Here is a 24,482-nt window from a genome sequence, read left to right as displayed (position 1 = left end):
TACATAAAAAGTCATATATTGATAAATATATTGATAATATATTTTAGCAATATATTTTTTTTCAATATATTATCATATATTAATACGGCAAAAATATAAATATTATTTTATATATTGTACAATATATCACATTATAATATTCATATATTCTATCATATATGTTTTCACATGTAAAGTTTTTTCATGCGGGATAAATTACTTTGCGCTTATTGGCTTAAAAAGTACTTACATTCATGATAACGAAATAACAGTGGACTCCTTTCATCAGAACCGCGGTAAAAAATGTGATATTTTCGATTCGTCCGTGAAGATTCATAGTCAGAGTCGGTGTAAGATAGGACTCTTTTATTCGGATCATATAAAGCAATAGTTCGGCTCGAAGCTTCCCAAGTAATCACAAAAGTCTTCCATTCTCGATTGGATAATGGAAAGTGCTGGTTCAGAAACAATGTATTTATTCATCACATTGCATTTGATTACAACGGATACTTACATTAGTGAATGATGCTCTTAAAACCCGACATTCAGATCCTTCAGCTGGAATACCTGATGGTATGCCGAACGGACATTTTCGAATTGCTGTGCTATTGTTATTCCAACCACCGATTATGAGCCAGTAACAAAAATCTTTGTTATGTTGGTCACTGTCACAAAGTGCGAAGTGGGCATTAGATGCTCCGCGAATTGAAACTGTTAAACTACCGGTTTCACCGAATAGTAAAGCAGAATAGGAACCATTTCTTGATTTTAGAATTGGACGGAAGTCGGTATTAACTGGATCAAATGTTTTATACTCGGGAAAATCTGGAATATATATTAATCCCGGGTCAGAAAATTAGATCTGTTTTAAATAAATAATAAATTCAAATATTTTTCCTTTAATTCAAGTTTATAAATCGTATTTATTTTATATAAGAATTTAATCTGTTTTTGTTCGTACTATTTCTTATCCAGGCTAATATCAGACTTATTTTTGTATGATATTTAGTCTGTTTTAAATCGCGTTTAGACTAAAAACAGACTTTTTTATTATAATTATTGTTCTGTGTTCAATTGTTTTTAAGGACAAAAACAGACTTTATTTTCTATAATATTTAGTCTGTGTTCAATTGTTTTTAAGGACAAATACAGGATTTTTTAAAAATAATAATAATAATAATAATAATAATAATAATAATAATAATAATAATCTAGATTTATTAATTTATTTTAATTTTCTTGGTATTTAAAACATGCTAATGCGCTTCCACAATAAGATGTCACACAGAGAAAATGTTGGCTCGAAACCTACCAATTTTTACAATGCTGTTGACTAAACTTGAAACAGGGAGTAAAGCATCCAAAAAATTATCGTGCTCTTACAAAAAATGATTATACTGTATCACATTACTTATTACGCGCGAGAAACTTATCGATGAGTTGTCGATCAATTACTTCCATACATTATAATAATTTTGATGCAGCATAATAATTTTTTATAAGAGCATAGTAATTTTTTGGATACTTTACTTTCTGTTTCAAGTTTGGTCGACAGCATAATAAAAATTGGTAGATTTCGAGCCAACATTTTTCTCCGTAGCACAAGAATTTTGATGTTTTCTTATGCTAAATATTTTCAATTTTATCCAGTAAATAAGAGAAAATTCTTGACACTTTACGAGTTGTTTTATCACTTTTATTCAATGATATAAATATTCAATGAAGACAACTAAAAAATTAAGCTGTCAAATTTTCATTAACTGCCGACATTTTTAAACAAAAGATAGTAAATAAATAGTAAATAAAACATAATCAATTCTGCAACTTAACATTTTTTCATCAATATTGCCCATAAATAAAAATTTTATAAGTCCATGATTTAATCTAGTTTTGTCCTTGTAAATTTTCAGAACTAAAGTTTTTTAAAGTTCACAAATTAATCTAATTTAGTCTGCTCGTAACGCGTTTGTTTTTTAAAGTAGCAGGTCGAAAACAGCTTAAAATTTTCATAAAAGATCAAAATCAGATCAAATAGTCCAATCAGACTAAAATCAGGTCAAATTTTTCAGTCCGGGTGGATCAAAAACAGATTAAAATTTTTATCGAAGTTCAATAACAGACCAAGTAGTCCAAATACAGTCCAGTTAGACTAAAATCAGATCAAATTTTTCGACCCGGGAATATTATTTGTAAAAGTGGTTTTCAAAAATATTGGAATAGACTAACGTTCCCATCGACTATCAAAAACTGGGCCCATGGGCTTCATAAATGAAGATGTTAGACTCCAATTAGCATTGTATTGTCTCCATGCAGATAAACACTCTGAAGAGTCGACGTTGAGGTAACATTGTCCCGGATCATATTTAGGATTATTTGATAACTTTGACGCTGAAAAAATTCACAATTATCCTCAGATTTTAGCTATCGCTAAGATCATAAAATAAAGTTTTTTGTACCTTGTAAACTTTGTTTTTCTTTGAGTGCTTGTTCGGGATAATTCCATTCCATCAAATGAGTATTCCAAGTAATTGCGTCTCTTGGATTGTCGCTGATGCAAAGTAGTGGGCGCTTTTTATAATAATAACTATAAGAGTGAGATGCTTCTCCACGATAAATTATTAATTCTTCGGTAACAACTTTTTCACTATTTAAATTAAAACAAACGATAAATAACAGAAATTTTATTTGTGTCATATTTGTAATTGTACTGAACTCTGATTGTGAGTTACTGTCAGCATCTCGCTTTGAATATACGATAATGTCGCTTTCGAGGAACTTGTTTTCCTGCCGCAGATTGTGTGAATCACTATAGATAAGCAAATCCACAGAACTACTAGGAAAAAGTAAAACGACCACACTACTTGCTATGACTAAATTATTATAAGTAATGAAAATATTTCTTTGCAAAAAATAAATAATAAAAAACAAATTAATTATTAATAATAATTTTAAATGATAAGTGTTATTTTTTATAAAATAGAGTAAAACAAAATTTTATTGTTAAAACAACTCGAAACGTACTGTATAATAAGAAAAAAATTTGAACCTTACAACAAAACGGATTTAGTTAAAATTTAATTCAGTCGGGATAAACTATAAACCCGGGAAAAAATGTTTTTATAAAATTTCATAAAATTTTACAAAATTTTAGTATAACATTTTGTAAAATTTTGTAAAATCATTTTTTTTTTTCGGGATGGGTCACCCACCCAATTCATGTCCCTCCTCGATGCTGCTCAATTTTTGTGATCGATGGATTGTAGTCTGCTCCGCTCGTCCATTGGCCACTTGTAGTTATGAGAAATTCGTGGTCGGATTTATGATTACACACGAATTCTTATCCGCCATATTTCATAGTATTAATTTATAATAATATAATAATTCGCACATTATTGCAGATATAACTTGTTTCTCAAACACGATCAGGTTAAATTGAATATAACGTTATTTATAATTAAATATAAAAAAAACGATTTGAATAACTCAACGATCGATTGTTTAATGGACATAAAATTTTATAAATTTATTCAATATTCAGAATTTTTTTTTTTTTACATTTTTCAGGGGGTACCCTACATTTTGCCCGCAAAAGTGAATTTTTTTTTTTTTATGGCCATTGAAAATTTTGTCTATTTACTTTGAATTTCTAACAATTTTTATAATAATTTGTTATAAACTTTATAAAATGGTGTCAAATTTTATCAAATTATACAAAATGCTACCCCACACTAGGTGCAATAGTGATATAAAATTCTCTAAAGTTTTATGAAATGTTATAAAATTTTATCCTATTTTATAAAATTTCATACAATTATATAAAATTTTATCTAATTATTACTTCCCTTTTAAGATCTTGATATATAAAATATTATAAAATTTTATAATATTCTATGAAATTTGATAAAATTATATAAAATTTTGCTGTACAGTCTTATAAAATTGTATAAAATTGTGTAAAACTTTATAAAATTTTATAATATTTTATACAATTTTATAAAATGTTATACAATTTTATAAAATTGCATTTATTTATTACGTTCTTTACTCAGATCTGCCTTTATAAAATTTTATAAAATCTTATAAGATTTTATAAATTTCTATAAAATTGTATGAATTTTAATAAAATTTTGCTGTGAAATTTTATAAAATCTTGCAAAATTTTATAAAATTGTATAAAGTTTTATATAATTTTATAAAAACATTTTTTCCCGGAAATATTATCGTGGTATAATTATTTTGATTAAAACAATGAATTTTTTTTAAGAATCATAGAGTTTGATTGACAAATAGTACAAAATATTTATTAAAAAGACATCAAGATTATTGTGATGTATTATAACGGTTGCCCCTAGTTACCTCGTACCGACCAATAAGGGCTCTCGTTCAAAGATCTAAATATTTCATATTTCAAGACATAGAAGGCATTTAGGATGGTTAAGACCCGATAATCGAAGAGCGCAATTAATAATGAGCGAGTTCTATAAAATTTTGGCTTTGATTTAAAATTAAGGCTTAATATTGCGTCGCGACGAAACCCAAACAGAACTGATACGTTGCAAATTCAATTCGCATGAACAAATGTATATTTTAATTCTTTTATTGCAACAGGTTGTCGACTTTGCGATGCGTTATCACCGGGTATAACGTTATCAGAAACTTAATTGAATTCTAAGAAAAATGTTATTTATATTTGTTAGAAAGAAAGGAAAATAGGCTAAATATATTAAGTGATCTTGAATAATTAGAGTTGATGTCTGTGAGATGATAACTAATTATTATTATGATTCCATTATTATATACCCGGGAAAAAAATTTAGATCTATTCAGATCAAATTAGATCTGATGTTTCAGATCTGAACAGATCTGCATTTTGGCCAGATCTATTTAGATCAAATTAGATCTACTTTAATCAGAATAGATCTGCTCGGATCTAATCAGATCAAGGTAAATAAAAAACACTCTTAGATCTGCTCAGATCAAATTTGATCTAATTAGCTAGATCTGAATAGATCTGTTTTTTTATCTCTATCCTAATAAAAATTGATATGTCTGATTAAGAATATATTAAATATATCACAATAATATGAAATATATAGGATTGAAGCCATTAAAATTAAAAGTAAACGTTTCATGTTCCATATGAGATCAGTTTTATCTTCTCCTTTGAATGATACAATTGAAATTTAACCTAATAAAGATTCATATTCAAGATCACTCTTCTCCAATCAATACAACTTAACATATAATTAAGAAGATATACCAATTTACATAAAACAAAATATCCAATAGTTATTGATCTCGACAGTAATAAGAAATGAGAATAAGTAATTAAATATTGTCATAAATTAGACTGATTTTTTGTTAAATAAAATTGATTATATTCACTATGAAACATTTTGCATAAATATAAAGGATCACTTTTTTATAAACTATATTGAAAGTAATCTCATTCTAAGATACATAAAGAATTTTTTCTTAAAGTACTTTATACTTATTTACCCAATGAAAATAATAAAATAATAAATTTCTCATAATTTTTTTTCCCGATAGATCTAGGTTGATCTAGGTTGATCTGATTTGATTAGATTTGATCAGGGTAGATCTGGACTATTTTTCCCGAGAAAAAGTTATATCAGCTCAGATCTGGTTTTATCCGTACAGATCCAATTAGATCTATTTATATTTACTTCATAAATTTATCGTTTAATCAATGTTGATCTATTTTGATCTGACTAGATCTAGGTTGATCTAGGTTGATCTGACTTGATTAGATTTGATCAGGGTAGATCTGGACTATTTATCCCCAAAGAAAAATGTCATATCTGATCAGATCTAGTTTGATCTGAACAGATCAAATCAGATCTACTCTGATCTGGGTTCAGTATAAATTATGATCAAATTTGATCTAAGCTGATCTAATTTAATCTCATTTGATCAGAACAGATCCAAATTTTTTTTTCCGGGTTGTTATTTATTATGCATCTTAATGTAGACTTATGATCATACGAATCAGCAGCTTCCTGATCAATAATTTAAATAAACAAACTAATGAATAAAAAATTAATCGGTTAATTCGTTCAAAACTTATAGAATATTTACATACGTGCGTGCGTACATGCACACATACATATACTTGAACATCAACTTGGAATCAGTTAGAATAGCTTCTTAGGTTCTCAACATCGAGATCTATTTAAAACTCGAAATCCGAAATCAATAACTCCCTCTTTTTTTTTGAACATATTCAATTTTGTTAGCGAGAAGTTTAAAAATTTTGAATTAGGATTAAGGACACTTAAAGCTGAACACTTCAGGTTCAAATTGAATCAGTTTGTGTATTAAGATAACTACATAATTTACATAAATTTTACAGACTAATTAAACGTATTTTCATTTGGTACTTCAAATCCATATAATTGATTAATCTCCTCAATAGAATTAACAGAGCTTAGAGAAATTAATTCTTGATGGTCCATCATTTCAGAAGATAATACATCTTTTTGTACGACATATTCGTTTAATTTTTTGGTATTACGATGTATAGTAAAAGGTTCAGACTTGTTTGCCAAAAGTCTCGCTTTTCTAAAATAATTATTTTTTTAAAATGGTCATAAAAAAAAAAAATAGATATAATGTTACCTCTTTTTGATGAAGCAGCAGATTCCCCCGATGACAATAATTAAGAGTATTGTTAAAGGAATAATCCAAATTATATGTAAGTACTTAATATCTTCTTCTAGTTTAAATATTTGTGATTCCCAAATAATTGTATAAATTGACTTCGCATTTGTTACATTGTCGCGTATTATGAGCACAACCGCGTACGAAACACCCCTATAAAGTGGACAATTTATATTACCGTTATAACTCTGACCATCACCAACAGTAAATATACGATTTTCTTTCTTTTGAGCCTGAAATTGTTATGAAGAACGTGTGATTAAGATATAGAATTTATTTGAAAACGATGGTGTGAATTAAAATTTAACCAGAAACGACGCTGCAAGCCAGGCTGATTCTTGATCATCGATTCCAAAATCATTACTAGCATCAGAATCTAAAATTGTTGATTGATTACATCTTGAAGCCCCTTTGACGACTACATATAGTACACTGTCGATTGTGTTGTTAATAATTAGTGGAATAGCAACGTCGATTGTTGAAAGTTCTTTACTGGCAACAATACGTGGTTCAGATTCAAAAGCAAACATACTACTTGTTTCGATCTGTATGTTTGATTTTGAACCAGATTGTAACTTTGTCACCCCGTGAATTGATACTATGAACTCTGTGGAAGGTAATAGATTTAGATGGGTACTGTAGTCAGTTTTATATTCGGAAATCGGAAACTCAATTTCTTGATAGGTTTTATTGAGATTATTCTTTAGCTTTTCTAATCGCGATGAAAGTATCTTGATAATGATTACAAATCTTTTCAGTGGTCCTCCTGTTATTGAAGGATGCTTCCACCGTAGATCAACAACTCCTTTACTTATTTCTTCAATGGATATTATCTTAGGTGCGCTCGGTGCTAAGTATAATGTATCATTAATAAACAAACAACGATCACTGATAATTAAATACTATCTTATACATCTTGTGAAATTAGTTTTATACTAGAGTGCGGGTAGTTCGGTACGAGCGAATCAAGTGTTGCCAACACAGGAGAGTATAACACTCGATGTCACTAGATGTATTCAATAGTTTATGTAATGAATGCACAAAGAAAAACGCCGTTGAACAGCTCAAGTCAGCGTAATGCAGCCAGACTTATAAAATTAGTTTTTTTATTATCACTGGAAAGAAAATTTATACGGTATTCGGAGGAATCACGATGTTTTACGGTATTTAACGGCAAAAATACGGCATTTCACAACAAGAACGCGGTGTTTTTACCGTAAATTTGCAGCGAAAGAACGGTAATTTACCGTAAAATTGCGGTAAGCCTGCGATATTTTACCGTAAAGTGAAGTATTGCACTGTCAAAACTGTAAAAATAATAAACATACGGTGCTTACGCTAAAAAAGTCACACATTACGGTAAATTGCCGTATTTGACCGCAATTCACTGTAAAATCCCGTAAATTACTGTAAATTGCGGCAAATTTGCCATAGGGATCTTATTGCCCTAGCGGATCCGAATTACGGTAAATACAGTGATTTACCGTAATTTACGGTGCCTAGCAGAATTACCGTAAATTACGGTAATTTACCGCAAATTACGACAACCTACGGCAAATTACGGTAAATTGCCGTAATTTCCCGTAATTTTACGACGCCTAGCAGAATTACCGTAAATTACGGCAATTTACCGTAATTTCCCGTAGATTACCGTAATTTACGATAAATTACCGTAATTTACGATAAATTACCGTAATTTACGATAAATTACCGTAATTTACGGTAATTCTGCTAGGCACCGTAAATTACGGTAAATCACTGTATTTACCGTAATTCGGATCCGCTAGGGTGGTATCATAAAGTTATCTAAATAAATTATTTTCTATCGTTTAAGATCGAGATATCGAATAATAAATAATAAAATGAGAGGATGAAGGGATCGTTGAATAAAAATGCTAATCAGCAAAGTCCCTGATGGATTCGAATTACTGTAAATTATGGTAATTACCTAAATTTACGGTATCCAGCAGAATTACCGTAATTTATGGTAAAAATACGGCAATTTACCGTTGTTTTCCGTAATTTACCGCAAAATAAGGTAAATCGCGGTAAACTACCGTAAATTACGGCAATTCTGCTGGATACCGTAAATTGCGGTAATTACCGTAATTCGGATCCGCTAGGGACTTTGGTGATTAGCATTTTTGATTTAACGATCCCTTCATCCTCTAATTCTATTATTTATTAAATAAATTATATAATCATCCTGATATCAAAAAGATATTTCTCTGACATCCATGCCGAGCGAATAATTTGATTAGTACTATTCACTAAACAAAACTTAACTTAATAAAAGAAACTTCGGTGTTATTTCGTGTTAATTAGTAGAAACATGTAAGGTTATAAAATTCAGGTGACGTTGCGTTGATCCACACATGCGTATGCTGATTAATTAAATGCGCATGTACAGCCTAGAGATTTTGGTCATGGTAATAAGATAGTTCTATCAAAGTGACGTCATAAAAAGAAGAGGTCATGGATTCGTTAGTAGTTTGAATCATTGAGTAAAGATAAACTCCGCGCATTTCGCTAAAATTTTATGAGTTATTATACTAAATATATATGAGTTAATATACAATATATCACACTTTTGACCAATCAGAAAGCTTTGTATTGTAATATAAAACTTTACGAGTCTGACTTAAGCTGGTTAGCGGGATTTTCTTCGGCCATGAGTTACATAAAATAAAGTATGTTTGCACTTTACCTCCTTCATGGTGTTGATATTCAACAGTATTAACATCTCCACCTTCAATTACACCTTTATTGTAAGCTCTTACTTCAATATATTCTCTGGCTCCAAATGGTTGTTCAATAATTGTACATAACGAATCATTCCACAATCGACATGTTTCATTAGGGTATACATAAGCAATGTCAGTAGTTTCGATATTCTTGCCAGAAAATCTAATGGCGTAGTAAGAAATTTCGCCATTCGTCGGTGGTAGTGGTTTCTGCCATCGCAACATCATCATTTGTTCTTGCTGATTGATTTCAACAATCTCTATCTTTTCAACTCGTGGTGGAGCTATTAAATGATAATCATCCAATGAATAATTTCAATGATGTATCGGATCACGACAATGATCTCTATTGATTATGATATTATATGATGGTTCGGCGCGTTTTGATCCCCGGACAGAATATCCCCCGGGCGAAATATCCCCCGATGGTTGACCCTGGGGACTTCTATTCGAAACGGTTTTGAAATGCGTTTGTACGGTGATGTGGCACATAAACAATAGAAAAGTCAGCCGTGTACACACAGATGGCGTTTAATTACATACGTGTAGCCGGTTACTTACCACCTTGTAATAGATTAAATAAAAATTAAAAATATTTAATAATTAATTTTATTTAAAACCGTACGATGGACGGTGGCGTTATAGGTCCAACCCATTTATAATTTTTTGGTAACTTCAGTGTTAGGTATGAGGCAGGATGTGTTGGAGGTGCCTCACTGACGATTCCACCAACACATCTGGGATGAAACCTAATATTGTTCGGTGTCTATTAAACTTTAAGTTTGATAAAGATTATAAGTTTGGCGAGTTAACGCGGCAAATTACACATTTTAATTCGCGATATCTACAAATTATCGACCAGTTTTCAAGTAGATATTTAAGTGTACACGTGTCAGTTTAACATCAAAATGGCGGTTTATGTGACATCATCTTTGCATATACTCACAACATCAATTCTTGTTTGGAATTGTTACTCTGAACAAGATTACGACTAAAATAACCGAGTGGGAGCTCTTGGGGATATTTTGTCGGGGATGTTTTGTCTGGGGATCAAAACGCGCCGTACCTTATATGATATCATAAATATGATATTACTTACGACGTGGATCCGTCTTGAAAGATAACTCAGTATAAGCCGTTTCATTATGGATGCGCTTGGGATAATGTAGTACATGAATTCGAACACGATATTGTTCATCACCATGAATTTCTTTTATATCTGTTAAATCAATCTTAAAAGAACTTGTAGTATCCACTTGATAGCTGAAATTCTTAACATTTTCACTCAAACCAATCAAAAATAATCTTGCGCTAAGAATAGCTCCCGTGACCGTCGTACAGTCTGCTGGTTTTTGCCACGATATTATATTTTTTTCGAATTTTAGGTCACTGAAGACTTCAGTCGGTATCTCTAATTATAATTAAAATTATACGATGCACAAGTAAATATATCTGTATCCCGGATTAAACAAAACGATTCACTCAATTATTAAGGGAGTTCCTCCGTGTGAGGGTCTGTCTTATAAGCGTTTTTTGGAAATTTTTTTTGACGACCAATGAAAAGATAGAACTTTGAGCTTTTTATCATTTATTTATTAATATTTCACGAGTATGTAAAACAAATTTCAAATGAAAATCTTCATTACAACGTAAGTTGTACCGCTCTGAAGACACCAGCTTCGAAAAAAAAGTACACTCACTTCCTCCACGATTCCGGCTCATCGGCTTATTTGAAAAAAAAAAAAAAAAAAAAAAAAAAAAAAAAAAAAAAACAGCGTTACAATCTGTAAGCCTAAATGCATCGAGTGAACTATAATCATTTGTAAATATTAAAAATTGGATTTTTAGCAGACTTCTGAAAAAAGTTTCCAATTTCGTGATTTTTTTTTATTTTTCCGTTACGAAAAAAATAGAAATCCTTAGAATTTTTGGATGATTCTAGTTCACTTGATGCATTTATGAGTACAGATTAAAACACCGTTTTTTATTTTTAACTTCCCGCTAAGAAAATTGAAAATTTTCAAAAATTCGGGAAGTTATTGGTTTCGGTCCGATTTGCAAAAACCGAATTTCTATCAGATTTTGACGTTTTGAGGTTCTAGGAAGCTATCCTGACTAATTTCACGATGATGTCCGAGTGTATGTATGTGTGTACGTACGTACGTATGTATGTAAATATTCATAACTCTTGAACGAATGAACCGATTTTGATCTTTGAGATGTCATTCAACGCGGCTTATTAATATCTTGAAGCCGTAAAAATTTGAACTTAATCGGTAGGGCGCGTTCAGAGATATTTCAAAAATAAAATTTTTTCAAAAATGTTTTATTTGGATAACTTTCAATTTGCTCGATGGATTGATTCCAAAATCTAATCAGCTCTAAAACTTTATAAGCCGCGTCGAATGCCACCTCAACCATCGAAATCGGTTTATTCGTTCAAAAGAAACCGTTGACGAAAGAAATAAAAAAAATTTTTTTTTTTTGGTTTTTTTGAAATTTCTCAAAAACGACTCGATAAATCAATTTCAAAATTTGATCAGCTTTAGAACTTGATAAAACACGTCGATTGCCGCCTCAACCGTCAAAATCGGTTAATTCGTTCGCGAGATATCGTGGGAGAAAGAAATGCTGAAAAATGTTTTTTTTTAAAACAATGGCATACAAAAGTATTATCGAGCTCAACGAGCTCGAAAACAGCGGGAAGTTTTGGGGCTGGCCCGTAGGGTTAACCAATAGACCGATTTTTTTTTTCAGATAAGCCTATGAGCCGGAATCGTGGAGGACGTGAGCGTACTTTTTTTCGAGGTGGGTGTCTTCAGAGCGGTACAACTTACGTTGTAATGAAGATTTTTATTTGAAATTTGTTTTACATATTCTTGAAATATTAATAAATAAATGATGAAAAACTCAAAGTTTTATCTTTTCATTGGTCAAAAACAAATTCCCAAAAAAACAGAGCTTCACACGGGGGAATCCCCTTACTATACATCTATACAGTAGTGAAATTGAATCGTTTCGAATCGTTTCTTTTAATCAGAAATATATTGCTTACCTAATTCATCAGTTGTGAAATTTATTTTACTCTCAAGACCTAGTTTCGAATTATATGCTCGTACTGTAACTTCATACATAACATAAGGAACTAAATTACTCATTGCAAACTCTATTTTGTAACCTTCAGTATGATTTGCATAAAAACTCCTGGAAGTCATCAAATTTAACGGAGTATCGATATGTCTGTACCAACAATTTTTATAGCGTAAAACCTATTAATGTGTCATATAAAATTAATTTAAGTATAAACTTCCAAATTATACTATTTATAATTATCATATTTACTCGTATTGTCAAATTGTAACCGCGTAAAACTCCGTTTTTATCGTATGGTGGATACCATTTGATAACTGCTTGTCTTGAGCTTACAGACTCTGCCCGTAGAAATCCAACTTCTGATGGTTCTATAATAAATAATTGAAGCTGTTATCTAGATAATAATTTATGTATTTTGATAAAATACCTGCTTCGTACGTCGAAATATTCTGATGAAAATAAAACTGTCTATCTTTACTGTATATACTAATGCTATAATTTGTAGACGGTTTTAAATTTGAAAACAACATTGGAAATTGCGGCGCAACATTTTTCGTGTCTACTGGAAAAGACTTATTTGACGTAGGATAAATCATCGATAGATTCACTAAATACCATTGATCAGGACATGGATAAAATTTCTAGTTAAAAAATGATTAAAATTAGAATTATTTATTTCATTATATCGTCGACGACTCATCATAAGCCTGCCCATAATGAGCCTGTTTCACTCAATTAACCCTTTAGAGTCAGAGGATCTCGAAACGTCTCCGTGTGAGACTAGTGGGGAGAGCGAGAATCGTAGAGTCCCGTGAGCATGTATGAGTGACATGTGAGAGTAGTAGTGTGTCTGTGAGTACCCTTCCACTCGTTTGAATCTCGCGCTGCATTCATCGACAGTGCCGTAGTTAGTATTGTTGACGTGAGGAAATAGTCTCCGAAAGTAAGGTTAGAAAAATTAAAAAAATTTTATACATTGCTATGTAATTGCAATATTACTTAACTATGTTTATAATGAAACCAAATGTTGTTCTTACTTTGAATTTAAGTCCTTTGATATTTATTATTTAATAAATTAAAAATAAACAATAAAATAATTTTTAATTCCCGCTTAGGTGAAATTTTTTCTCTTATAATACGGCCCTGTCACATTTGCTTCGCGCTCTTTCTAATTCTATCGGGCTCCGCCAGACCGAAGAGTGGGGTTTCAAGGTCAGACTCTAAAGGGTTAACAGTTACTGATTCTAAACAGCTTCCCTCATTAAACGCATGGTAGTGGGAAAACAACTTTGCCCTACATTCCCTAGACCAGGCTTACGACAAGTAGTCGGCTGTAACAAAATTGTAAGAATTTCACAAATATTCATTTTTTTTCATGTACCTCTTCCACTATCCTATTAACTAATATACTTCTTTCTGAAAATTCGATTTCAAAATTTTTGTCCCCTATATTTTTAAAAGCAAATTATATGATTATAGTGAGCGATTATAATAGTACATTGCATAGCGAGTGGGTTAGGTGAGTCTTTATTCGGGAAGCACAATGTTTTTAACACGAGTCGTAGGTCGTAGGTGCCCACGCACGAGCGCCAGCGAGTGCTAAGAATATTGGGTTTGATGGATAAAGACTAACCCGCATGGAAAAGCTATATATTGTTAAAAGTATATAGAAAAATATATGGTGAATATGTGATAAATATATAGCGGCAAAAATATCTATATTGAAAAATATATGTTTTTTACATATATTGGATTATATATTTATCATAATATATTTACTTGTATATAATGTTTTGTATTTTTCTATATATATTATCTCATATAATGCTCAATATATTCTTATCATATATGGATAGTATATATATAATTTATGAGTATAATATAATAAACTTGATATATATATCCATATATTTTGACTCATATAATTAGTGGTATATGGTCTCTATATAATTGATTATATATGAAAGAATTTATATGATTAAATATATGGTTCGCGGTATATTTGAATTATATTTTTCCAGTATATCAAAACTTATATTTTTCGCAATATATTGAAAATTTTATTTTTTCAATATACTTTTTCAATTTCTACACAGTTCCACAAAAAAAAGTCAAACTTATTATTTTTTCTCTTTCTTTTTATTGACCTTATATTTACTGGCAATAACCTAAGAAAAGTAAAAAAAAGTGCCATATATTTTACGATATATTGGAAACCATATATTTTGCAATATATTGGAAAACATGTATAAAAATTATAAAAAATACTATATATCAATTAATATACTACTTTCAATATAATATATCAATATAAAAAAGATATATTAAAATATATATGTAAAACATACATAAAAAGTCATATATTGATAAATATATTGATAATATATTCTAGCAATATATTTTTTTTCAATACATTATCATATATTAATACGGCAAAAATATAAATATTATTTTATATATTGTAGAATATATTACATTATAATATTCATATATTCTATCATATATGTTTTCACATATAAAGTTTTTTCATGCGGGAACCCACGTGTTATGCACTATACTTTATTCAACAATTGTCTGATTTTTGCGAATTATTATGTCAGCAAAGTAGACCCTAAATCTGGTGGGGTATCTATATGATACTAGTTCTTGACTTCTCTCACCATTCATTTCTTATTTATTTTAATTAATAAAAAATAACCAACGTATTCGTATGTAGACGCTGACATCAAAGTTGTGAGATTGATTGTACTACTCGTTCTGAATATATTTAGTGTCGAGATTATTTGCTTTAATGATAATAGTAGAGTTTGTTTTTGAGAACGGTCGATAATGTTTTCTGAGGAATGTGTTTATGGATTCAAATGCAGTTGTTTATGATCCCATAAACACACGCTAATGAGGAACATGGGACGTCATTTGCTTTTTGGCGAATTATTAATCACCGATCAGTAAACGGTCATTTAGGGTTTGCTTTGCAGATATGATAAGTCGCGATAATCAGGCATGCGTTGAATAAAATTATATATTTGAATACCTACAGTTACATAAAGTTGTGAAATTTTTCCATCCACTTTCCATATGTTTGTATTTAGTTTCGGAATAATGTATAGTTACTAATGTCTGCATAGAATATTCCGTTCCTGCAGTTAAATTTGAAAAAACTTCACTGTAAACTTTCGTTTTTGTGTTATCGATATCCATAACATTTTCTATCGAAATTTTAATTTGACTTTTCCCCATCCATGACTACAATAATATTTTAATTTAAACCAAAAGTGTTATTAAATTAAATATTTAGTCGGCAATCATCAAATGCCCATGTAACAATTTCAATCACAAGTTGCATCAAGGCACTGATCACAAGAATCTTTTGATATCCCTGATTAAAAAAGTGAATTGAAAAGTATTGAAAATTATTTCATTTCTTTTCAATCCCTCGGCGGTTTTGGAAAGTATTGAATGGAATTGAAATTTCGATCGTTTGAATACTTTCCAATTCCAAAGTGGAATTCGAAAGTATTGAAAAGAATTGAAAATTGAGAAGGATTCAGAAAGATTTAAAAATTTCAATTCATTTCAATCTTTTTCAATCCCACACTTGATCCGAAATGTCGGATTATTTAGGTATTGAGAAGGATTCAGAAAGATTAAAAATATCAATTCATTTGAATCTTTTTCAATTCCTCGGAAGTTCAGAAATTCTTTTATTATTTTGGGATTGAAAAGTATTCATTTTATGTCAAAATGAAAACCTTGGGGTATAGAAAGTATTCGAAAGGATTCATTTCTCATCTTTTTCAATACTTTTCAATTTACTTTTTTAATCAGGGATATATAACCTATTCTTGCAAGACGACCTACACAAGACAATCTTGTCATAGTCTTGTATTATTTTTACAATAGTATCTTGTGAAAGACTTCTTAGTGTCTACGTCTTTATATAGCTATCAATCTGTCACAAGATTCTAAGACAAGATTGTTGTAGGACTTGCACGTGATATTCTACAGAAGAACATTGAAGATATCTTGCTCAAGATTTGTTAAGGTTACTTACGCGTATTTTGAATGAGTCTTGTACCAGAAATTGCTTGCAGACACTAATGCAATCTTGCGCCAGATCTGCACAAGAAGTGTCATATTACACTATTTTTGTATCTCACTTCTATGTCACTTTATGCCAAGACCCTGTATCGTATGCCAATAGAGGGGTTGAAGTGGCAGATACAAAAGTGAGATAGATAGTGTGGTATGATACTTCTTAAGTAGATTTGCCGCAAGATATGCGTTAATGTTCGTTAGTAATTTTTGGTGCAAGATTACAGTAAAATCTTTGTAATGTTAACACTCTTGTCCAGGACCATTCCGTAATGTTAACAAATCTAGTCTTCAGCATCATACCAATACTCACGTCTTAGTGCGCAGATCTGCGCGGTAAAATGCGTAATGGACGAAAACAAAAAAAATGGATCATATTTTTAGGTTGGGATTCATTCATATATAATGATATAAGTGCACGTGGGAAGATTTGAATTGCCCGCCACTAAGCTTTATTTTTATTGTTCGCGCAAAAAACCATAGTTGAAGACAGGATTATTAACATTAGGGAGAAAATCTTGTTAGATTTAGAAAAAGAGAGAGAGTAACTACGGAGAGTCACATTACGGAGATTCTACTGTAGCTCAAGTACTCTGCCAATGCACCGTGAGAAAGATATCTTCAGTATTTTTGCACGATTTTTGAAATACAATATAATTCAAATTTTTTTTTCAAGTCTCGCACAAGACTTGCAATTGAATTTTGAGCACCAGTTTCTGCAGCAAGATCCATAGTAATATAAAGACGAAGACAACTAGTGTATTGGTGACCAGACTTGGGCAAGATTGCTACAATATTGTTATATGGGTAGTACATCTTTTGTTAGCAATATACCTTTATTTCAAAAATATAGAGTAAGAAGACATTTTCATATTTATTTGTTTCTGGGACAAATAATTCAACACTAGTTTCATTTAAACTGCTGATGATTGGAGCTAACGGAGATTCAATAACTGAAAAATAAAAACTAAAATCAATTGAAACAGTAAACTTATTATTTAAAAAAAAATTGTCACTATATTTACCGATGTTGCAGTAGGGGGGAATATAGAAACGATCTGGCACTTGAATACATTCACCTTCACACTTGCCATCATACGAGTCACAGCTATTAAATATACAATTACTGCAGCTTTTCAAGCATCCGAAACCATACCACCCGCGTTCACATGCTGGCCAAAAGTAACAAACAATTATTAACGTATTACTTCATATAAATAGATTATGTTATATTTACGATTTCCACATCTGGGACCAGTATGCCCTTGAGTACAAAAACAACCATGTTGATTACACATCGATACGAATTCACAGCTGTCACTAAAATATTGATTGCAAAAAGTAGCGCAATATGGCCCAATTTTCAATGCCGGGCAGAGATTAAAATCACTATCTAATAATTTATTTAAAATATTAATTATACAGCTATTGCTCCCGGGTCAAAAAATTAGATCTGTTTTAAAATAAATGATAAATTCAAATATTTTTCCTTTAATTCAAGTTTATAAATCGTATTTATTTTATATAAGAATTTAATCTGTTTTTGCCCGTACTATTCCTTATCCAGGCTAATATCAGACTTATTTTCGTATAATATTTAGTCTGTTTTAAATCGCGTTTAGACTAAAAACAGACTTTTTTATTATAATTATTCCTCTGTGTTCAATTGTTTTTAAGGACAAAAACAGACTTTATTTTCTATAATATTTAGTCTGTGTTCAATTTTTTTTAAGGATAAATACAGGACTTTTTATAAATATAAATAATAATAATAATAATAATCTAGATTTATTAATTTATTTTAATTTTCTTGGTATTTAAAACATGCTAATGCGCTTCCATAATAAGATGTCACACAGAGAAAATGTTGGCTCGAAACCTACCAATTTTTACAATGCTGTCGACTAAACTTGAAACAGGGAGTAAAGCATCCAAAAAATTATCGTGCTTTTACAAAAAATGATTATACTGTATCACATTACTTATTACGCGCGAGAAACTTATCGATGAGCTTCAATATCAATTACTTCCATACATTATAATAATTTTGATGCAGCATAATAATTTTTTATAAGAGCATAGTAATTTTTTGGATACTTTACTTTCTGTTTCAAGTTTGGTCGACAGCATAATAAAAATTGGTAGATTTCGAGCCAACACTTTTCTCCGTAGCACAAGAATTTTGATGTTTTCTTATGCTAAATATTTTCAATTTTATCCAGTAAATAAGAGAAAATTCTTGACATTTTAAGAGTCGTTTTATCACTTTTATTCAATGATATAAATATTCAATGAAGACAACTAAAAAATTAAGCTGTCAAATTTTCATTAACTGCCGACATTTTTAAACAAATGATAGTAAATAAATAGTAAATAAAACATAATCAATTCTGCAACTTAATATTTTTTCATAAATATTGCCCATAAATAAAAATTTTATAAGTCCATGATTTAATCTAGTTTTGTCCTTGTAAATTTTCAGAACTAAAATTTTTTAAAGTTCACGAATTAATCTAATTTAGTCTGCTCGTACCGCGTTTGTTTTTTAAAGTAGCAGGTCGAAAACAGCTTAAAATTTTCATAAAAGATCAAAATCAGATCAAATAGTCCAATCAGACTAAAATCAGGGCAAACTTTTCAGTCCGGGTGGATCAAAAACAGATTAAAATTTTTATCGAAGTTCAATAACAGACCAAGTAGTCCAAATACAGTCCAGTTAGACTAAAATCAGATCAAATTTTTCGACCCGGGGCTTTCAAATTTCGATTAGTAATGAATAATTAACCAGTAAAATTATTGCGTGAATCCAATGCACTTGAAATAGAGCTGACAACGCCTGCTTCTTGTTGATTATAAGAAAATTTTTGGCAAGTCACATTTGGCCACCAGTAATACGGATCTCTGTTATAAACTGAATCCCGATAACGTTTGCGGCTTACGCTAGTCATTGATAATCTTTTAACCGTGCCTATTGTAATAAATAAGTATATTAACCACAAGTAACACCCAATAATATATGATAAATTACCTTGTGGTAAACATTTTTTAAAATGCGATAAAGCCCAATGACCGACTTGAATAGAATTATTTCCATTTTTATTTGATTTTGTAATTATTTCTAAAGTAATTGGAGTCGAATACCGATCAACATTGGAGGCGTTGAATCTAGCATAATTCCACATTGGCAAACCGTGCTCAAAATGTTGATAATTGGGCGAACTTGAAATTGTTTTAGTAACCTGTTTTGTAGCGTTTCCATCGATCAAATTTATAATTAATTCACAATCTGTGCACAGACCAACTAACATATCAATACAAATTTCATGAAAATGATCAGGAGTCAGAGGAAGACTTGTTAATTTAGCCTCTATTTGAGTCGTCAAAATGTAATTGTCTTGAAAAAAGTTATTACAAAATAATTTTATGATTAATGCTTCGGAAATTGTATTTTATTTTTGATCAGGAGACACGGTAGTGTCTCGCGCCAAGTACAAGTTCAAATCAAACACATGTATATATGTGAAGTGTCATGGCGCGAGCCTACCGTGTCTCTATACCATAGACCGAACGGAATTTAGCTCCAATTTAATGTACTTACATTCATGAAAACGAAATAACATCGGAATTGTTCTGTCGGGATTACCATAAAAAACATGATAGATGGGATTCTTACTAGTCGATAACGAATAATCCGAATCAGTGTATGATAAAATCATTTTATCTGGATCAAATAATTTGATAGTTTGTGATTCGGCTTCCCATGTAATAATAAATGTCTTCCATTCGAAGGCACTGAGCGGAAAATGCTTAAAAAACATAAATTCAATTATCAAAATTAATTACACGGAAAGAAAATTATGGGAAGTTTTGCTATGCATTATGGGAATGGTTCCCATAATAGTATGGGAATAGTACCTATACTACTATAGGGATGGTTCCCATAATATATGGGAACCATTCCCATAATAGTATGAGAATAGTTCCCATACCATTATGGGAATGGTTCCCATAATGGTATGGAAATAGTACCTATACTACTATAGGGATGGTTCCCATATATTATGGGAACCATTCCCATAATAGTATGAGAATAGTTCCCATACCATTATGGGAATGGTTCCCATACCATTATGGGAATGGTTCCCATACCATTATGGGAATGGTTACCATAATATTATAGGAATACTTCTATACCAATATGGGAACCATTCCCATAATGTTATGGGAATCATTCCCATACTATTATGGGAATGGTTCCCATATTGAGATAGAAACTATTCCTATAATATTATGGGAACTATTCCCATAGTGTTATGGGAACCATCCCTATAATATCATAAAATTTTTTTTTGCACAATAGTGTAGAAATTTCCCACAATTTGAATTTTCTTGAATGTATTGTGCTGACAAAAAATTCTTGTTAAAAATTTTAATGTTTTTTTGCCAAATACGATTTTTTTTTTCAATGTTTAAATTTTTGTTTTTATGTTTAGTAATATTTCGGTATATTGTAGAAGTGATTACCACACTTTTCTTTAAATTAATTTTTTCATGATAATATGGGAACCATTCCCATAATATTATAGGAATGATTCCCATAATGGTATAGGAACCATTCCAATTGCATTCTGGGAATCATTCCCATAATATTATAGGAATGATTCCCATAATGGTATAGGAACCATTCCAATTGCATTCTGGGAATCATTCCCATAATATTATGGGAATAGTTCCCATAAATTATAGGAATGATTCCCATAATATTATAGAAAGTATTCCTATAAATTATAGGAACCATTCCTATAATTATAGGAACCATTCCTATAGTGTTATGGGTATCATTCCCATAAATATAGGAACTATCCCTATAATTATGGGAAACATTCCTATAATTATAGGAACCGCTCCCATAATTTATGGTCGTAATTCCTATGATGGTATAGGAAAAAATTTCACAAAATTATGGGAACCGCTGCCATAATTTTCTTTCCGTGTATCAAATATAAACAAGGTGTATAAATTATATATTCACTTTAGCTACAGATGCTCTCAATATACTACAATTAGATCCAGGACTTGGAACTCCTAGTGGTATTCCGTTCTCGCATTTTCTTATTGCCGTTATAGTATTGTGCCAACCACCAATAATGAGCCAATAGCAAAAATCTCTGTAGATGTCACGACTTTTGCAAATTAAAAATTGTGCATTTGCTGATCCGCGAATCGAAACTACCAAAGCGTCATTTTTATGAAATACAAAGTACGAAGAATTATCCTCTCCAGTTGATTTAATTGGAGAATATCCTGTATGGCTTGGGTCAAGTTTGAAATATTCTTTAAATTCTGAAGAGCCATAAAATACATTTTTTTGTAGCCAAATAAAATCTACGCACTGTACCCGGGTCAAAAAATTAGATCTGTTTTCAAATAAATAATAAATTCAAATATTTTTCCTTTAATTCAAGTTTATAAATCGTATTTATTTTATATAAGAATTTAATCTGTTTTTGCCCGTACTATTCCTTATCCAGGCTAATATCAGACTTATTTTCGTATGATATTTAGTCTGTTTTAAATCGGGTTTAGACTAAAAACAGACTTTTTTATTATAATTATTGGTCTGTGTTCAATTGTTTTTAAGGACAAATACAGGACTTTTTATAAATATAAATAATAATAATAATCTAGATTTATTAATTTATTTTAATTTTTTTGGTATTTAAAACATGCTAATGCGCTTCCATAATAAGATGTCACAGAGAGAAAATGTTGGCTCGAAACCTACCAATTTTTACAATGCTGTCGACTAAACTTGAAACAGGGAGTAAAGCATCCAAAAAATTATCGTGCTCTTACAAAAAATTATTATACTATATCACATTACTTATTACGCGCGAGAAACTTATCGATGAGCTTCAATATCAATTACTTCCATACATTATAATAATTTTGATGCAGCATAATAATTTTTTATAAGAGCATAGTAATTTTTTGGATACTTTACTTTCTGTTTCAAGTTTGGTCGACAGCAGAATAAAAATTGGTAGATTTCGAGCCAACATTTTTCTCCGTAGCACAAGAATTTCGATGTTTTCTTATGCCAAAATATTTTCAATTTTATCCAGTAAATAAGAGAAAATTCTTGACATTTTAAGAGTTGTTTTATCACTTTTATTCAATGATATAAATATTCAATGAAGGCAACTAAAAAATTAAGCTGTCAAATTTTCATTAACTGCCGACATTTTTAAACAAAAAATAGTAAATAAATAGTAAATAAAACATAATCAATTCTGCAACTTAATGTTTTTTCATAAATATTGCCAATAAAAAAAAATTTTATAAGTCCATGATTTAATCTAGTTTTGTCCTTGTAAATTTTCAGAACTAAAATTTTTTAAAGTTCACGAATTAATCTAATTTAGTCTGCTCGTAACGCGTTTGTTTTTTAAAGTAGCAGGTCGAAAACAGCTTAAAATTTTCATAAAAGATCAAACTCAGATCAAATAGTCCAATCAGACTAAAATCAGGTCAAATTTTTCAGTCCGGGTAGATCAAAAACAGATTAAAATTTTTATCGAAGTTCAATAACAGACCAAGTAGTCCAAATACAGTCCAGTTAGACTAAAATCAGATCAAATTTTTCGACCCGGGTAGCACAAAAAGAAATTCGAGTAATAAAGGGGACTTACGTTCCCAGCGTGTATCATAAACTGGTCCCATGGGTACATCAAATGAAGAAATTGAATTCCAATGAGAATCATTTTGAGTCCAAGCAGATAAACATTCCGGAGAATCAATATTGAATTCACATTGTTCATTGTCACCATTCGCTACTGCGTAATTTGACAACTCTGCTACTTAAAATATAATAATTGTATTAAACTATCGAGAAATATAGATCAAAATATTTATCAATAATTACCAGATGATGATTCTTTATAATTATTGGTATCTGATTCAAAACTCCATTCTAAATGATTATTCCAAATAACTGCATCTCGAGGATTATCGCTAATACAAAGAATTTGATGACTAGGAGGTTTTCTTAAATTATATCGAAAGTAAGTATAACGTAACTCTTCGCGAAAAACTGTCAAATGCTCACTCCAAATAATTTCAATACATAAAGAAAGAAAAGTTGTTAAAAGCAGTATTTTATTCATTTGGATATTTTAGTTATATTTTTATAAAGTAATATCTAAACTGTACTCTGACATTCTCCAACGAGTAAAATCTCTCGGTTGTACTGAATGATACTGTTGCAATTGAACAACTTGTCTTCCTGTTGCCGATGATAATATTGTGATAAATAAGGATACTATTAATTATGCATAGATAATTCAATTATCAACTTCGTTTGGATAACTATGACATTACTTACTAACTTTACATTGTATAACTTATTAATATATGTTTGTATTACTAAACATTTATACTATATTTCCCATGGAAATAGAATATATTCAGAATATAAAATAATGTAATTAAGACATATTCTTGATGTATTCTAGATACAAAAATAATATATTTATTTTTTATAACTTATGCAGGAAAAGTAGTATCTTGGCATTCGCTGTTGCGGTTGAAAAAGAGCTGTTTGCCCATTTTAAAATTACGCGTGAGTTTTTTCGTAAATTGAACTGTTATTTGAGTGTCATTTTTTGTATGTCATTGTTTTCGACGAAAACCGTTTTTCACCATTTCTTTCTCGATTGATTTCTCTTGAACGAATAAACCGATTGAGATGATTGAGACGGCAATCGAGGCGTTTTATTGAATTCTAGTGCTGATTAGATTTTGGAATTGATCGATCGAGCCATTTCTGAAAAATTTGAAAAAAACTGAAAAAAAAAATAGTTTTTTTTTTCTTGTATTTCTTCTATATCT

At 30.3% G+C, this 24,482-nt stretch overlaps 3 protein-coding genes across 8 annotated transcripts in view; 1 reads left to right on the top strand and 2 right to left on the bottom strand.

Moving 5' to 3' along the window:
- LOC130670618 (receptor-type tyrosine-protein phosphatase S-like) overlaps positions 1-2,731 on the bottom strand; it is a 29,374-nt gene extending 26,643 nt beyond the window's left edge. For 2 of the 4 annotated variants that reach the window (XM_057474043.1, XM_057474042.1), the window contains exons 1-4: positions 2,436-2,728; positions 2,206-2,367; positions 494-804; positions 230-434 (exon numbers count right to left, since the gene is read on the bottom strand). In XM_057474043.1, the coding sequence (XP_057330026.1) occupies positions 230-434; positions 494-804; positions 2,206-2,367; positions 2,436-2,673 (916 nt within the window). In that variant the 5' untranslated portion in view covers positions 2,674-2,728. Of the gene's footprint in view, positions 1-229; positions 435-493; positions 805-2,205; positions 2,368-2,435 lie in introns of all 4 variants that reach the window. The other 2 variants (XM_057474045.1, XM_057474046.1) reach the window with 2 other exon arrangements.
- LOC130670624 (uncharacterized) overlaps positions 1-24,482 on the top strand; it is a 53,970-nt gene that overhangs the window by 27,508 nt on the left and 1,980 nt on the right. The window lies entirely within an intron of this gene.
- LOC130670619 (uncharacterized) lies at positions 6,279-23,860 on the bottom strand. 2 transcript variants are annotated; one of them, XM_057474047.1, is made up of 19 exons: positions 23,518-23,860; positions 23,285-23,452; positions 21,625-21,935; positions 20,191-20,398; positions 19,621-19,986; positions 19,378-19,560; positions 17,830-17,985; positions 17,618-17,764; positions 17,427-17,545; positions 15,536-15,743; positions 13,879-13,943; positions 12,925-13,138; positions 12,747-12,865; positions 12,460-12,673; positions 10,504-10,815; positions 9,368-9,688; positions 6,969-7,510; positions 6,619-6,893; positions 6,279-6,561 (listed from the first exon to the last, which is right to left on the bottom strand). In XM_057474047.1, exons 1-19 carry the CDS (start codon positions 23,756-23,758, stop codon positions 6,354-6,356), a joined length of 4,377 nt encoding a protein of 1,458 aa, XP_057330030.1. In that variant the 5' UTR covers positions 23,759-23,860; the 3' UTR covers positions 6,279-6,353. The 2 variants fall into 2 exon arrangements, with proteins under 2 accessions (XP_057330030.1, XP_057330031.1); XM_057474048.1 differs by having other exon boundaries at positions 23,285-23,449.

The sequence above is a fragment of the Microplitis mediator genome, chromosome 6 (genome assembly GCF_029852145.1).
Source record: "Microplitis mediator isolate UGA2020A chromosome 6, iyMicMedi2.1, whole genome shotgun sequence".
In the NCBI taxonomy this organism is placed as follows: domain Eukaryota; kingdom Metazoa; phylum Arthropoda; class Insecta; order Hymenoptera; family Braconidae; genus Microplitis; species Microplitis mediator.
Note: the sequence above shows the minus strand (reverse complement) of the source record. Positions and strands in the feature narration are given on the sequence as shown.

What these genes read in the sequence shown, in the direction of transcription:
- LOC130670619 (XM_057474047.1), bottom strand. Translation starts at nt 23,758, where the DNA reads ATGAATAAAATACTGCTTTTAACAACTTTTCTTTCTTTATGTATTGAA. An exon ending in TTTCACAACTGATGAATTAG is followed by an intron (nt 10,816 to 12,459) that starts GTAAGCAATATA and finishes AATTATAATTAG; the next exon opens with AGATACCGACTGAAGTCTTC. An exon ending in TTTCAAGACGGATCCACGTC is followed by an intron (nt 9,689 to 10,503) that starts GTAAGTAATATC and finishes ATCATTTAATAG; the next exon opens with CTCCACCACGAGTTGAAAAG.